This window comes from Mesocricetus auratus, unplaced genomic scaffold (assembly GCF_017639785.1).
Source record: "Mesocricetus auratus isolate SY011 unplaced genomic scaffold, BCM_Maur_2.0 Super-Scaffold_100007, whole genome shotgun sequence".
NCBI lineage: Eukaryota > Metazoa > Chordata > Mammalia > Rodentia > Cricetidae > Mesocricetus > Mesocricetus auratus.
In genome coordinates this window covers 3,556,484-3,571,380 of record NW_024429191.1, presented here as the reverse complement: position 1 = coordinate 3,571,380, position 14,897 = coordinate 3,556,484, and the positions used below count along the sequence as shown (strand labels likewise).

Below are 14,897 nucleotides of genomic sequence, written 5' to 3'. Positions count from 1 at the left end.
AAACACTGTGTACATAATAAATCTTTAAAAAATAGAAAACTCAAAGATACAAATAACAATATTAAATCCTCAATGAAATGTCTCCTTTCAGAGAAAAGCCTGGGCCTACATGGCTTCACTCTTGAATTCTACCAAACATGTAAAGAACAACTATTAATCATTCTTCAACAACATGAAAAAAAGCAAAACTGAAGAAGAAACAATTCTCCCAAATCTGTTCTATAAGGCTGGCATTAGTTATTCTGGTACCCAAACTAAACAAGGGCACAATGGATACTAAAGAAGCCATGGGCCATTCTTCCAAAACCTGAAACAAAACATTTCCAAACTGAGTCAAATAGTACCCTGGAGACTCCTCACCTTAACTAAGGAGACAGGAGTCATGCGTGGTGTGCAAGAGTGGTCCAACATACACAAATCAAAACAATATGGTGTGCAGAACAAAAAGACAAACTAGGTTTGTCTCTGGAGACACATGGGGAAACTATTGAAATTCAGCATCCCTTAATTATGAAATTCTTAGTTAATTAGGCATACAAGGGACATATCTCTGTATAACACAGGCGATATGTAGGAAGCCAGAAGCTAACATGCAGAATCAGGGAAGGACAAAAGCTTTCTTTGTAAGGTCGGGAACAAGACAAGAAGTGACCACTTTCAACACTTTCCTTCATTAAGGGGGGATGAAAAGTTAAAGAGGCTGCTGCTTTCTGATTCAAGCAGCAAATGACTGTGCAGGTGTCATTTTTAAGGGAACTGGGATGTGGTGGCGCATGCCTTTAATCACAGCACTCCGGAGGCAGAGACAGGTGGATCACTGTGAGTACTAGGCCAACTTGGTCTACAGAGGGAGTTCCAGGACATACCTCAAAGTTACACAGAGAAGCTCTGTCTCTAAAAACAAGAAGAAAGGGGGATGTGGAGGTGTGGGTTACAATGGACTAGGATGCGGTGGTATGTTTTCATTGGGCATGTTAATTAAGACAGCCAAAGGGGGCTTTGGTTGATGGACTTTAATATTTTGATAGCTGGAACTTGGTAGTCAGCATCAGGAGGGGGAAATGGCCAAATAGGGGGAAAGATCTTGGGGACTAGCTTTAGGAATGTAATCTAACAGCTTTTAGCAAGGCAGAATGAATAGGAGAGAAGGGTAAGACCTGCCAGAGCCATGCTCGATACACAGTGTGGGCAAAGTCCCTTCATACATACAAACTGGAATTCACAAACGAGAGAAAACATGTCATATTTCTGAGTCTGTCTGATTTTGCTTAATATGATGATCTCCAGTTCCATCCATTTTCCTGCAAATGGTAACATTTCATTCTTTGGGGCTGAATAAAATTTCATTGTGCGTGTGTACCGCATTTTCTTTATCCATTCCTCTAATGACAGGCTGATAAGCTGGCTCTGGTGAACAGCGTTGCAGTCAACATGGCTGTGTAAGTGTTTCTGTGATATGCTGACCCAGACGTGGTGTGCTAGGTCTAGTGGTAATTCTATTCCTGGTTCTTTGAGGAGCCTCCATTCTGACTTCCAGAGCAGCTGAACAATTTTATATTCCAACCAGCAGGATGCACAGGTCCCTTTCCTACATCCTCGCAGTGTCAGCAGGATGCACAGGTCCCTTTCCTACATCCTCGCAGTGTTTGTTGTTGCTTGTTTTCTCAGTGGTAGCCATTCTGAGATGAAATCTGCATTTCTGGAGCTAAGGATGCTGTCAGTTTTTCCCTTTTATTCCTCGTTCTTTAGATGCCGATTTCTCCCGAGTGTGAGCTCCTTCACTCTGCCGATTGTTTCGTTCGTGTGGAGAGCTTTTCAATTTCCTGCTCTCGTTTGTCAGTTTCTTGGTTTTGTTTCTTGAGCTCTGGGAGGTCTTTTGGAAAGTCTTTTTCTGAGCCGGTGTCTGGAAATTTCTCAGTGTTTTCCTTTCCCAGCTTTGGAGTTTCAGTGTTTCACAGGAAAGAGGGAGGGGCTGTTTTTAATTCCTTTTCATCCAAGACGAGGGGCGGGTGGGTCCAGCTTCATTCTCTGTGCAGATGTTTACTGCTCCCGGGACTGTGGGTCCAATAGGCTGTCTTTTCTCCAGCGGACTCTTTCAGCACTTTTGAAAACTCAAAACTGTGGGTTCAGTTCCAGGTCCTGTGTCCAGATTCCTGTTTCTGTGCTAGTAACAGAGTTTGTTACCTTGTCTCTGTAACTTAACTGAAATCAACTGTAATGCTTCCGGCATTTTTCTTTGTGCTCAGGATCAATTTGCTGTCTGGGGTCTTTTGTACTTTTGTGTAAAATTTAGGATTGTTTTGGAATAGATGTGGGGATTGTATTGACTCGGAACATCCTTTTTGTTAATGTAGCCATTTCTACTCTATTAATTTCAGATAATTCCAAATTATCTGAAAAACAAATCAAGGAAGCAGTCCCTGTCATGGTGGCTACAGAAACAAAATGCCTCTGAATGAATTTAATCAAAAGTCAGATGATCTCTCGAACAGCTGTGGTGATGTGTTGTTTATGATCTAACAAATAAAGCTTGTCTGAAGAGCAGAGTGCAGAGCTAGCCCCACTAGTTAGCCATAGAGGCCGGGCAGTGGTGGTGGCACACGCCTTTAATCCCAGAACTTGGGAGTCACATGCCTTTAATCCCAGCACTGAGGAGGTGGAGACAGGAGTGATATGACTGGGCTGAGAAAGGAATATAAGGCAGAAGGAAACAAGACTTCACTGAGTGTGAGCAGTCAGTCTGAGGCAGTCTGAGGGTGCAGTCTGAGGACAGGATCGCCCCTTTGGTCTGAGCATTGGGGACTCTAGCGACTGGTCTCTCTGCCTCTCTGATCCTGCAGCTTCCACCCCCTGATAGCTGACCCAAGTTTTTATTAAGAACAATTAGAATTTGTACTACAGGCAGCAGTGGCGCACACCTTTAACCCCAGCACTCCGGAGGCAGAGGCAGGTGGATCTCTGTGAGTTTGAGGCCAGCCTGCTCTACAAAGCAAGTCCCGGGACAGAAAAACTTGTCTCAAAAAACCAAGATTAAAAAAAGACAGAGGACGAGAGACAGAGAAAGAGAGAGAGGAAAAGTTAAATGATCCCTAAGGTAACTATAAAACACAGGTGAGAGAAACTAAAGAGGACACAAAATGCAAAGAGTCCATGTTCATTAATTAGGAAAAAAAAATCAATATTGTTGGAATAGCCTTACTACCTGAAGTGGCCTACAGATTAAATGCAATCGCTATCAAAATTCAAATGTTTCCACAAAAACAAACACAAGCCTGAAATTTATATGTATGCACACACACACAGAGAAAGAGAGAGACAGAGACAGGGAGAGACAGAGAGAGAAAGAGACAGAGACAGACAGAGAGAGAGACAGAGACAGAGAGAGAGAACAAAGTAGGAGTTACTACACTACCTGACTATACTGCAGGGTAGGGTGTGGTTCAGTGGGAGACCTTGTGCTTAGCATTCACAAAGCCTTGAGTTCAGAGAGGTGGTTCAGTGGTTAAGAGCACATACTGCTCTTGCAGAGAACCATGGTTGGTTCCTAGCACCCGTGTCAGGCAGCTCACAACCACCTGTAACTCTTGCTCCAGGAGAATGCAAAACCTCTGACCCCTGCACTGTATTAAAGTGCACATACACACATATAGATGCACATATGTACATATGATTAAAAATAACAATAACAATGATAGGTCTCCTTTAAAGCATCCTCCGTCCCCACAAAACAAATTATATACAAATGAAGAGTACGAGTCAGCTTGTTTAGTGTTCTTTTATGGAAGGCAAGACATCAAGACTTGGAATGGTTTTCATCCTTGGGTCTCCCCCACACTGCCTCCCTATACCTAGATACTTAAAGGATTGGTGAGAAAGATAAAGGAGAAAAGTGAGAAATCACACATTATTTTATTTTATTTTGAGACAGGTTCTCACCGTGCTTCTCTGGCTGACCTGGGACTAACTATGTAGACAAAGCTGACCTTGAACTCACAGAGATCAGCCTGCCTCTGCCTCCCAAGTGCTAGGATTAAAGGTGTGCACCACTACACCTGGTTCATTTTTTAAAAATACTTTAAATTTGTTGTATGTGTGTTGGTATGAAGATGTCACATCCCCTGAACTGGAGTTACAGACAGTTGTGAGCTGCCATGTGGGTGCTGGGAATTGAACCTGGATCCTTTGGAAGAGCAGCCAGTGCTTTTAACTATTGAGCCATCCCTCCAGCCCCTACCTGGCTCATTTTTTTCTAGAAGGCCCATGAGATATTTTGTCACCTGGAACCTCCTTAGTATCTCAGAACTGTAAATGTCGTTTCCAGTTAAAGGACTGGCTAAAAGTCGGGTGCAATGGTGCACCCCTGACGTCATAGCTCTGGGGGCAGAAACAAGAGGGTTACTGTGAGTTTAACGCCTGCTTGCTATACCTAATGTGCTTCGTGCCAGCTGGAGCTTCAGAGCAAGAAACAGTCTCGAAAGCAAAAACAAATGGACTGTCTTAGCGCCTTCCAGTTGCTATAACAAAACGCCATTGACTTGAATGCTTTTTGGACAACAGAAAGTTATTCCTCATAGTCTTGGAGGCTGGAGTTCCAAGACTTAGACTAATGGATCTGGTGTCTCTAGAGGGCCCACTGTCTAACTCATGGATGACCAGTTTTCCTCCGTGTCCTCACATGGAGGAGGGGTCGGGGGATCTGTCTGAAGTATCTTGATGAGGGCAATGATCTCATTTATGTGGCAGGTCCACTCTCGTGACCTAATCCACTCCCAAAGCCTCCACCTCCAAATAGGATCACTCCAGGAACAGCCTGCAACGTGTGGAATTCAAGAGCAGAGCTGTGTGGGGAGCAGGGGGCGGGGACAGAGGGGCGAGAAATTGCAGTGTAGGGAAAGAGCCAAATGCCGACTGAGGTTTCCTTGCTCAGCTGGGACTATGCCAAGCCAGGAAGGATAAGTGTGTGGTCAGAACATGGGTCTCTAGGAAGCTGTAGCATTGATTATGGTGAGGGTCCTTTTTTTCTGGGAGAACAGATATGTGTTGATCCAAACTGTCTGGTGACATTTTTGGGCGAAGTACTGAAGCCATCAACATATGATATGATAAGGCTCATTATATTTACACCGAACTCAAGTCCCTTCTACCCTAACCCCACTGTCTTTCGCTGGGCGGTCTTGTATGAGAAGCAAAATCATTTCTCCTGGTAAACAGGGATAGGCATATCCTGCCTCCTGAATCAGAGATAGCTGTGTGCAGCCTGGGTGCGCAGGTGCTGCCCTGGGTTCACTTCTGTGGCTGCCATAAAACACTTGTGTAGAGTCACCAAGCTCTGATGCCTGCCCAGCTGTGTTTTGTTGCTCACCTGGCTCCTAGTACCCTCTTCCTGCACACACACCCACTTTCCTTAGGTGCCAACCCTTCTCATTTCTAGAAGACCCTTCCTCTGTCTTTTTTGGTTTGTTTTGGTTTTTGATTTGTTTGTTTGTTTGTTTGTTTGTTTGTTAAGACAGGGTTTCTTTGTTTAGCAGCCCTGGCTGCCCTGGACTCATTTTGTAGACCAGGCAATCCTCGAACTCACAGAAATCTGACTGCCTTTACCTCCCGAGTGCTGGGACTAAAGATGTGTGCCACTACCGCCCCGCTTGTTCCTCTGGCTTTACACAAGTCACCAATGAGATTATAAAACCCACGAGGCAGGGTGAGAATAAACACTCCCATACAGAGGGAGGGGCGTCCTTGCTATAGCAAATTTGACAGGATGCTTCCAGACGGAGTCTGGAGAACTGAAACCTGTGTTGCAAGCCATCCACCACTACTCTGTGAATGAGGCCCAGCTAACCATCTGCAAAGACCCAGGACGCTGGCTTTATTGGTTGTTATGGCAACCCCTGGCCTTGAAGGACACTTGGCCATTGTGTGCCACTGAGTCTGCAGGAAAGCTGCCAGCTGCAAGTCAAGAAAAGAATGTCCTGAGACCCTGTCGTTACTTTGTCTTAAGCTGAGTGAGAGAGGGGAATGAAAGAGAGCATTCTGAAGCCCCAGAGAGGCTGCAGGAGAGGCGTGTTGCTTTCTAGACGTACATACGGTTCACACAAAGATTTTCAGTGTAAAGGGCCCATGCAGTGCCGTGAAGACATGTCAGGTGCCATCTTCAAGGCTTTTGACAATCATTTAGTGCTTATTCAATAGCATTGCTCCTGAGTCAGACAAATAGCAGGACCTGTATTTGGGTGTGTGTAGTGTGTGTGTGTGTGTGTGTGTACAGATACACCAGGGGTTAGCATCTGTCACTCTCCACCTTATTTTATCTTATTTATTTATTTTTTATGACAGGATTTTTATGTGTAGCCCTGGCTGTCCTAGAACTCACTGTGTTCTAGGCTGGCCTCAAACTCAGAGATCCACCTGCCTCTGCCTCCTGAATACTAGGATTAAAGATGTGCTTACCAGCCTGGCCCCACCTATATTTTGAGATGACTCTCACAGAATCTGCAGCTCTAGACTGAGCTAGACTAGCTGGCCAATGAGTCCCAGGCATCCTTCGGTCTCTACCTTCCAGTGCTGGAATCTCAGGTGTGCTCAAAGGTGTATGGCTTTTAATCTGTGTACTGTGGCTTAGAGTCAGGCCCTCAGGTTTGTGATACAAGCACTTTACAGATCCCCAGCCCCTGAGATGTCATCCTTTGGAGGGTACAAGAATTGGGAGATGTGGTAGAATCAATGGGAAAGAATCTATGTTTTTTAATATAATTCATTTTAATTTTATATTCATTGGTGTTTTTCCCACGCGTGTGTCTATGTGAGACTGTCAGAAACCCTGAAACCGTAGTTACAGACAGACATGAACTGCCATGTGGGTGCTGGGAATTGACCCCTGGGTCCTCTGGAAGGGTGGCCAGTGCTCTAAACTGCTGAGCCATCTCTCCAGCTCCAAGAATCTGGTTTTCTTCACAGCACCACACACCTCCTCTGCAGGTGGCCACTGCAGGATTTGCCCTCCTGCATCCCTAGATGCTTGATCTTCAGTGTCAGAGACCCTGTGTCCAGGACCTGTGGTCGTGTCTGCACTCTGGTAGTTAGCACTGTGTCACACTGTGTCCAGAGTTCTTCCCTGCCCAGGTGGTACAAGTGTGACACAGGGTTATTGGTTTGAGTGGGAGACCATGACACAGTCTGGTACAACCAAGGCCACCAGTCTCTGGCCTGGCATCTCTGGGAACTTACAAGCCCGTTAAACTTCCGAGCTTGTCAGCCAAGGCAGATCCTGCTGGAAAATTAAGTTAGGAACAAAATACATCAAAGGATGAGGATATGCCCCAGTAGGTCAAGGGTTTGCCTAGCGTCCCTGGAGCCTGGGGTTAGAGTTTTAGCACAACACTAGGCATGCCTGCAATCCCAGCCCTGGGGGGGCGGTGGCTTCAGCAGCAGGTAGTCTCTGGCTACATAGTGTCCTCTCTTAAAGGGGGGGGGGGGGGGTGAATGTCATATGTAAGTAATAAATATGAGTGAATGCCTTTGCTCCTGTCACTCTCCCTGCAGAGTAAATGCCCTGGGAGGGCTTTTGTCTCAGTGTTGTTTGTTTTTATGTAATGCGGGCATTGCTCATACCAAGCCAGCACTACACCACCGAGTGAACAAACTAGAAGGGTTTTAATTGAAAGAAGTGATTGTGGTTTTCTTCCCCGCCATTTTTCCTGAGTTCTTCTCACCTTGTTGATCAAAATACTGAACTCTGCTCTTCAGTCATCCTGCTCCTGCCCACAGTCCCATTGCACCAGGCAGATAAGAGGAAGCCGGGAGCTAATTAGCATTTTAATTAAAGGAAGTGGGACAGGAGAGGTGGGCAAGACTGAGGCATTGGCTATCTGGGCAGAGCAGAATTTTCTACTTGGCAGTGGTGGAGGTAGACCAGAGTTACTGCAGAGCCACCACTCAGCCGAAACCAAAGTTCTCTTGGCTTGCCATGCAGTCTGATAGTCACCAAGCTGTCTAATTGATTTTAAATTCCTCATTTGTTTCTCATCACACCAAAGGAAAAGGCACCACTGAGTGGTGGCCTACTTTTGTTTTCCTCTCTGTGTAGCCCTGGCCGTCCTGGAACTCACTCTGTAGACCAGATTGGCCTCGAACTTCCTGAGTGCTGGGACTGTGCCGCTTCCACCTGGCAACCCACCTTTAAAACTGTCTGTTCTCAGCTAACTTCCCAGTCTATCTTCTGCTTAGTTGATTGGTTGGGGAAGGGGTGCGTGTTTTAGTTTTGTGACCAGGTCTATATAGAGCAGGCTGTCCTAGAACTCAACATATATCTAAGAATAACCTTGAACTTATTTCCCCTACATCCACCTCAGAGTGTGGGGATAGCCTGCACCACCATGCTCAGTTTCTGCTGTGCTGGGGATAGAACCCAGGGCTTTGCATATGCTAAGCAAGCTCTCTACCCACTGAGCCATCTTGACAGCCCTGGATTTTCCTGTTCTTGAAATTTCACATCAGTGGAGTCATCTAACTGGCAGCTTTTTCTGTAACATAGCCCGTGTCTGTCTTTTGTTCATTTCTGTGTTTATCTATTCGTTGATGGACACTTAGATTACTCCAGCCCCCTGGCTATTGTGAACAATGGTGCAGGAAGCATATGGAATGCTGTGTTTAAGTCCCATTTTCAATTTTCTTGTTGCATTAGCATCTGAGTGTAATCTGTCACATGAAAATTCTATTTAACTTTTTTGGTTTTTCTAGACAGGGTTTCTCTACGTAGCTCTGGCTGTTCTGGAACTCTCTCTGTAGACTAGGCTGGCCTGGAACTCACAGAGATCCACCTGCCTCTGCCTCTGGAATACTGAGATTAAAGGCATGTAACACCACCACCTGGCTCTTTTTAACTTCTTGAGGAACTGACAGACTTTTGTTGTTTTTAATTAGAGCCTCCCTATGCAGCCCAAGCTGGACTTAGTCTCCCTGAGAGCTAGGATTACAGAAGTGTACTGCTACACCCTGTTTAGGAACCTGTAATTCTGGGTCCATAAAATGGCTTAGCCAGTAAAAGCACTAGCAACAAAAGCTGAGAATCTTTATGGTGGAAGGAGAGAACTGACTTCTAGAACTTTTCCTCTGACTCTACTTTTCTACCTGTACATCACACACACACACACACACACACACACACACACACACACACACACACACTCACCTAATCCAGAAAGATGCTCCCCATCATCCCATAGCACCATGCACATACCAGCCCATCAGTCATGATTCTATGCCGTAGTTACTTGGTTGCTCAGTTTTGTTCTTGAGGCAAGCACTGCCTTACGATGCATCACTGGCTGTCCTTGACCTCACCATGTAGCCTAGACTGGCCTTGAATGCACAGTCCTCCTGCATTAGCCTCCCAAATGTTGGGATTTCAAGTGCCTGCCTTTCCGTTTCATGCTCTGTGAAGTTCATTGTTGACAGTGAACTGGAATTTTTTTATATGCATACCTTTCCAGGTTATTTTAGGAAGTTAATGACAGGATGAATAAAGCGACCTAGTACATTGAATTCTCCCACCCTTTCTCTGATCATAGTCCTCTACAAAGAATTATGAGCATGTTTTATCTGACTTCTTCCTCCTATGCCTAAGTGATTCAGTGCCTTGCCTATAATAGTTACTTAATTAACTTTTGTTGATTGAATTAGTGGGCAAGAAAGTGAATGAAAAACACGAATTCTTCTGAGAATGTCAAACAGAGACTGTGTTTTGTTATAAGATTGGTTTCAGCTGTAGGGCACTGAAATGTCAAACATCACTAGGATATGTTTTCCAAAGTGACTTGTCATTGAAAGTGCATGGGTGAGACTCTCACTTTGATGGCCCATTCAAACGTTCTTGCTATTTGTGAACTCTAGAAAATAGTTTATTTATTAAAATCACATTTATTCATTTTATTTTATGTGTGAGTGTTTTGCCTACATCTGCGTGTGTGCCACACATGTGCATGGGGCCTGAGGAAGTCAGAAGAGGGCAGCGGATCTCTTGCAGCTGGAGCTGACAATGGTTGTGAATCATCATCTGGGAATTGAACCCAGGTCCTCTGTAGGAGGATCTTTTTTGAGCCATCTTTGCAGCCCTTCAAAGACATATTTCATGGAAGAAGCTTGAATTATGTGACATCTCAGGGCTCTGTTTGAGACAAATGGACTCCAGTGAGAGGTGGTGACTGCTTTTCCTACATAGTTACTCTGCTGCCGAATTAGTAGGTTTGCCTGTGTTGGATACATTAGAATCAACTTTAAGAAAAAAAACTCGTTAAATTGTCAAGAAAAGAAAATGATTTCCAAGTTAATTTATGGTCACAGTTTTAAAGCCTGCTGTTTTCTCCCCAATTTTTCTCTTATGAAAAGGAATAAAATAGATTCTTTGAATGACTTCCTCTTGAGACAGGTTCTCACTGTGCAGCTTCTAGATAGTTCTCACTGTGGAGAGCAGGCTCCAACTCACAGAGGTCTGCCCACTTCTTCCTCCTAAGCACTGGGATTAAAGTCATGAGCTGCCATGCCCAGCCTTGAACTACATCTTTCTTTCTTTCTTTCTTTCTTTCTTTCTTTCTTTCTTTCTTTCTTTCTTTCTTTTCAGGCCGTCTATCTACTGTGACTAGACTGACTTATTTAGTCTATTATACATACAGCAGTGTTTGGGGGTCAGGCAGTCCCATGACCAATGTGGTCACCCCTGAGAGTGCCCTTCCTCAGATCTGAAATGGAGAGAGCCCTGTTTGATGGACAGCTGGCAGATATCTGGAGCCAGACAGTGTACCCTTTGGAGCATTTCAGCACACACTCACATGATAGCCTTTCCACCAGGAAGAGTTAAGGTCTCCAGAACATAGCACAGCTGGCTCTGGGGTGGTTCCTCCCAGAGACAACAGATAAAGCTGCAAAGAATCTGCTACTATCCAGGGTCCATCAAGAACTCTGTCCACGAACAATAGGAACTGCTCCAGCTAGTACTGGCAAGTTACACAAAGGTGGTCAGACTGCAAAGGAATGTCTACACTTGCATACAAAGGCATTGTTCAAGCAGGGACTCCTTTCTCTTATTCCTCATGTTGCCTTTTGCATCAGGGGACATCCATGAGAGAAACACCACTGGTCCTCTTCCTTCATGGGAGAAGGGACTTGGATTTGCCCTAACAGTGTTAGCAGTTGGTGCTATATCTATCCACAGCCAAGAGGAGCCTCAGTCAGGAGACCCTAGACAGGCTGACAGTGCCAATAACCCAGGACTGCCTTGTTTTCAAAATGCAAAGTTCCATGTGCTAGGAATCTCTCCATTCCAAGTATACTTGGAGGGTTTGTCATTCTAAGACGGTGTGTCCTGTGAAATAGGCGCCAGCTGATCCCCCACCACACACACACACACACACACACCACACACACACACACACACACACACACACACACACACACACACACACACACACTGGGTGCCCAGGCTCCCTGGATAACCCAGGGACCAATGGTTTATGTAGGAACAGGTTAGAGAGTTCTGAGTGTCCTATACTGAGTCATCAGAGATGTCTGAATTTCCTCCCCCAGAGCACACTCGTCCATACTTAGGGAGGCTCTAAATCCAATTCTTTCTGAGTTGTTTGGGTGCGTGCATGTGTGTGTGTGTGTGTGTGTGTGTGTGTGTGTGTGTGTGTGTATGTTTACCAGTATACACATGGCTGGGGTGTGCAGAAACCAGAGGTCAACCTTGGATATCTTCTTCAATCACTTTCCACATAGTGCTTTGAGACGGAGTCTCTCTTTCTCGTGAGCTCACTGATTTGGTTAGATTGGCTAGCCAGCAAGCCCCAGGGAATCCACCTGTCTCTGCTTCCCTGCCACTGGGATTACAAGCATGTGCCATCACACCCAGCTCTTTGTCATGGGTTCTAGGGACTAACCTCAGACCCTTGTGCTTCCATAGCAACCAATTGACTAATTGAACCATTTCTCTGGGCCTCTATTTTTCCATATAGAAAGTGGGTATGCTCATTCTGTCTGGAGTGTGGAAGATGGAAGAAAAAAAACATGTAAATTAAAGTGCATATTCAGCACAAAATATGCTTGATTAAAGAGTATTTGGCATACAGCAAAGGAATTTGTATCCTAAGAGCCTTCTCCTGGAAGTGGGAAATGGTGGATTTAGATGCCTGTTGTTGACTGTGGTCCCCATGGGCCTAAGTCTGTACTTTTGGTCTCTTTCAGGACAGCTGCAAGTGAAGGGATCCTCTTCCTGAAGGAGGGGTCATGGCCTTCTTGTTGCTCTCCCGGCGGGTGGTCTGCAGCTCCCAGAAAAACCTCTGCCTCTTCATACCTGGTAAGCCCCCAAGGTCTTGGCATGACCTACTCCCCAAGAGACACAGTGAAGACAAGGAGGGGTGGTCTCTGGTCAGAGTCCTCGAGGATAGAAGGATCTAGCTGCTTCTGGAGCTTTCCTGGCCATCTCCAGTGAGACTGTCACCATTTCTGTCTGCTTCCTCACCCCTGTCCACAGACGGACAGTTCTCAAGTAGGAAGGGAGTTGGTGAGGTTGAGAGCCACTCTGCTCCAAGGCAGAAGAACCCAGAAAGGAAGATTCGAAGCTGGGGTTGGTGCCAAGGACTAAAGAAAGTCACATAAGTGAAGCCAGAGGTGTGTGCAGCTCAGCGGCAGAGTACTTTCCAAGCACACCAAAGACCAAGCTTTACCGCACCCCCCCCCAGCTCTGTATATGTTGGGGCATTTGGGGTGAGGAGATGGCTCATTAGATAATGGATTTACTGTGGGAGAACTGGAATTCAGATCTTCACACAAAAGCTGGTGGATGTGGCAGTCTGTTTATAATTCAGGCTTTTAGTAGTAAGATCATCCCAGGGTTCATCAGGAGACTCTGGGATGGCTAATGAGATCAGTCACATCAGCCCAGGGTTCACCAGTAGGAGAACAATTGAAGAAGACACTTGACGTCAACTTCTAGTGACCCAGCACACACACACACACACACACACACACACACACACACACACACACACACACAACACAAATGGGTGAAGTGGTAGCCACCTTTAATCCCAGCACTTAGGAGTTCAAGTCAGGAGGATCAGGAATTCCAGGGTATCCTCAGTTACATAGAAAGTCCAAAGCTAGCTTGGGTGCATGAGACATGTGTAAAACAAAAAAAGCTGAAGTCACAGGCATGAATGCCAATGGCCATGTAATTCCAGCATGAAGGAGGTTAAGTTGGAAGGGTCAGGGTCAGGAAATCAAGTACAGCCTTGGCTAAAAAGGAAAGAAGGAAGGTAGTGAGGAAAGAGACAAAGGGAAGTGAGAAGGAAAAGGGAAAGAACAGATGTCAGGAGGATATACACACAACCCCAGCTGATAACTCTCTGGCTTGAGTTTTGGTTTGAGTGTTTGGGCACTAGACTCTGACTGTGAACTCTGACTCACTCCATTTAACCACGCACGGCATGGGGCTGTCTCACAGAGCTCACCTGCAGCGAGTCAGGAATCTGTCACCAAGTCATTAATTGCAGTTATTTATTTTTGAGACAATGCTCTATAATCCCAGCACCCAGGATCATGAGTTTAAGGCCAGTCTGGGATGCTACATAGGGAGTTCTAGGCCAACATCATGAGATCTTGTCTCAAAAACTAACAAAAGGGGCTGAGGCAATGGCTCAGTCTTTTGAACCTGAGCTTTGGGAACTGAACTCAGGTCGTCAGGCTTGAGTAGCAAGTGCTTTACCAGCTCAGCCAACTCTCTGGTCTTGAGGGTCAGTAGTCACGTAAAATCTGGCTGTGTAAAAGCTGGGCGCGACGGTACACACCTGTAATTTCAGCATTGGAAAAAGAGGCAGAAGGGTCCCTGGGATTTCTGGCTAGCTAGTCTAAGCAGATCCTTGAGTTCCAGGTCGGCTCAATGAGAGGCCCTGCCTCAAAAAATGAGGTGGAGAGATGGAAGAAGTCACCACCCTACTTCAACACATTCACTTTACACACACACACACACACACACACACACACACACACACACACACGAGCTCAAGTACACAGACACACACCCCTACACAGACACACACCAAATGAGTGAGTGAGTGAATGATAGGAAGGGCAGGGCATGGCTCTAGTTGGATTTCACTTTGACATTATTTAGGTTTACATACAAAACAATTGTTTTCTGCGGATGATATTGTCATTTATCAAGATCAGAGAGTAGGCTCAGCTGGTAAAAGCACTTGCTACTTTGGCTGGGTAGATTTGTGTCAACTTGACACACGCTAGAGTCAACATTCTCTCAATTGAGAAAAAGTCTCTGTAAGATCTGACTGTAGGGCGTTTTCATAATTGGTGATTGGTGGAGGAGGGTCCAGCCCATTGAGGATGGTTCCATCCCTGGGCTGGTGGTCATGGGTTCTAAAAGAAAGCAGGCTGAGGAAGCCATGAAGGAGCAAGCCAGTAAGCAGCACCCCTCCATGGCTCCTACATCAGCTCCTGCCTCAAATTTCTGCTTAATGTGGGTGATAGGAGCCAAACTCAGTCCTCTACAAGAGCAGTAAGTGCTCTTAGCAACTGAGCCATCTCTGCAACCCCTAGAAAGAAGTTTTTGGACTGGTAGGATAGCTCAGCAGGTGAAAGCACCTGCCACTCAAGAGTAACAACCCGGGTTCAATCCCTGAACCTACAGTGAAAGGAAAAAACCTGAACTCCCAAAAGTTGTCCTCTGACCTCCACTCCACACACAAGGTGTTACACTTGCACAAGCACCCTCATACACACGCACACACTGAGATGGAACCTAGGGCCTCCCACATGTCAGGAGCTCAGTGTACTGAGTCGATCATTTTCTTGCTGTGTGTCTTCAAAAAGGGCCATGGGGAGCTGGAGAG

General features: G+C 45.7%; 1 protein-coding gene across 1 annotated transcript in view; it reads left to right on the top strand.

The window, feature by feature from the left end:
* Abat (4-aminobutyrate aminotransferase) overlaps window positions 1-14,897 on the top strand; it is a 93,522-nt gene that overhangs the window by 40,647 nt on the left and 37,978 nt on the right. The window contains exon 2 of the mRNA XM_005084550.4: window positions 12,235-12,346. Coding sequence (XP_005084607.1) covers window positions 12,277-12,346 — 70 coding nt within the window. The 5' untranslated portion in view covers window positions 12,235-12,276. The remainder of the gene's footprint in view (window positions 1-12,234; window positions 12,347-14,897) is intronic.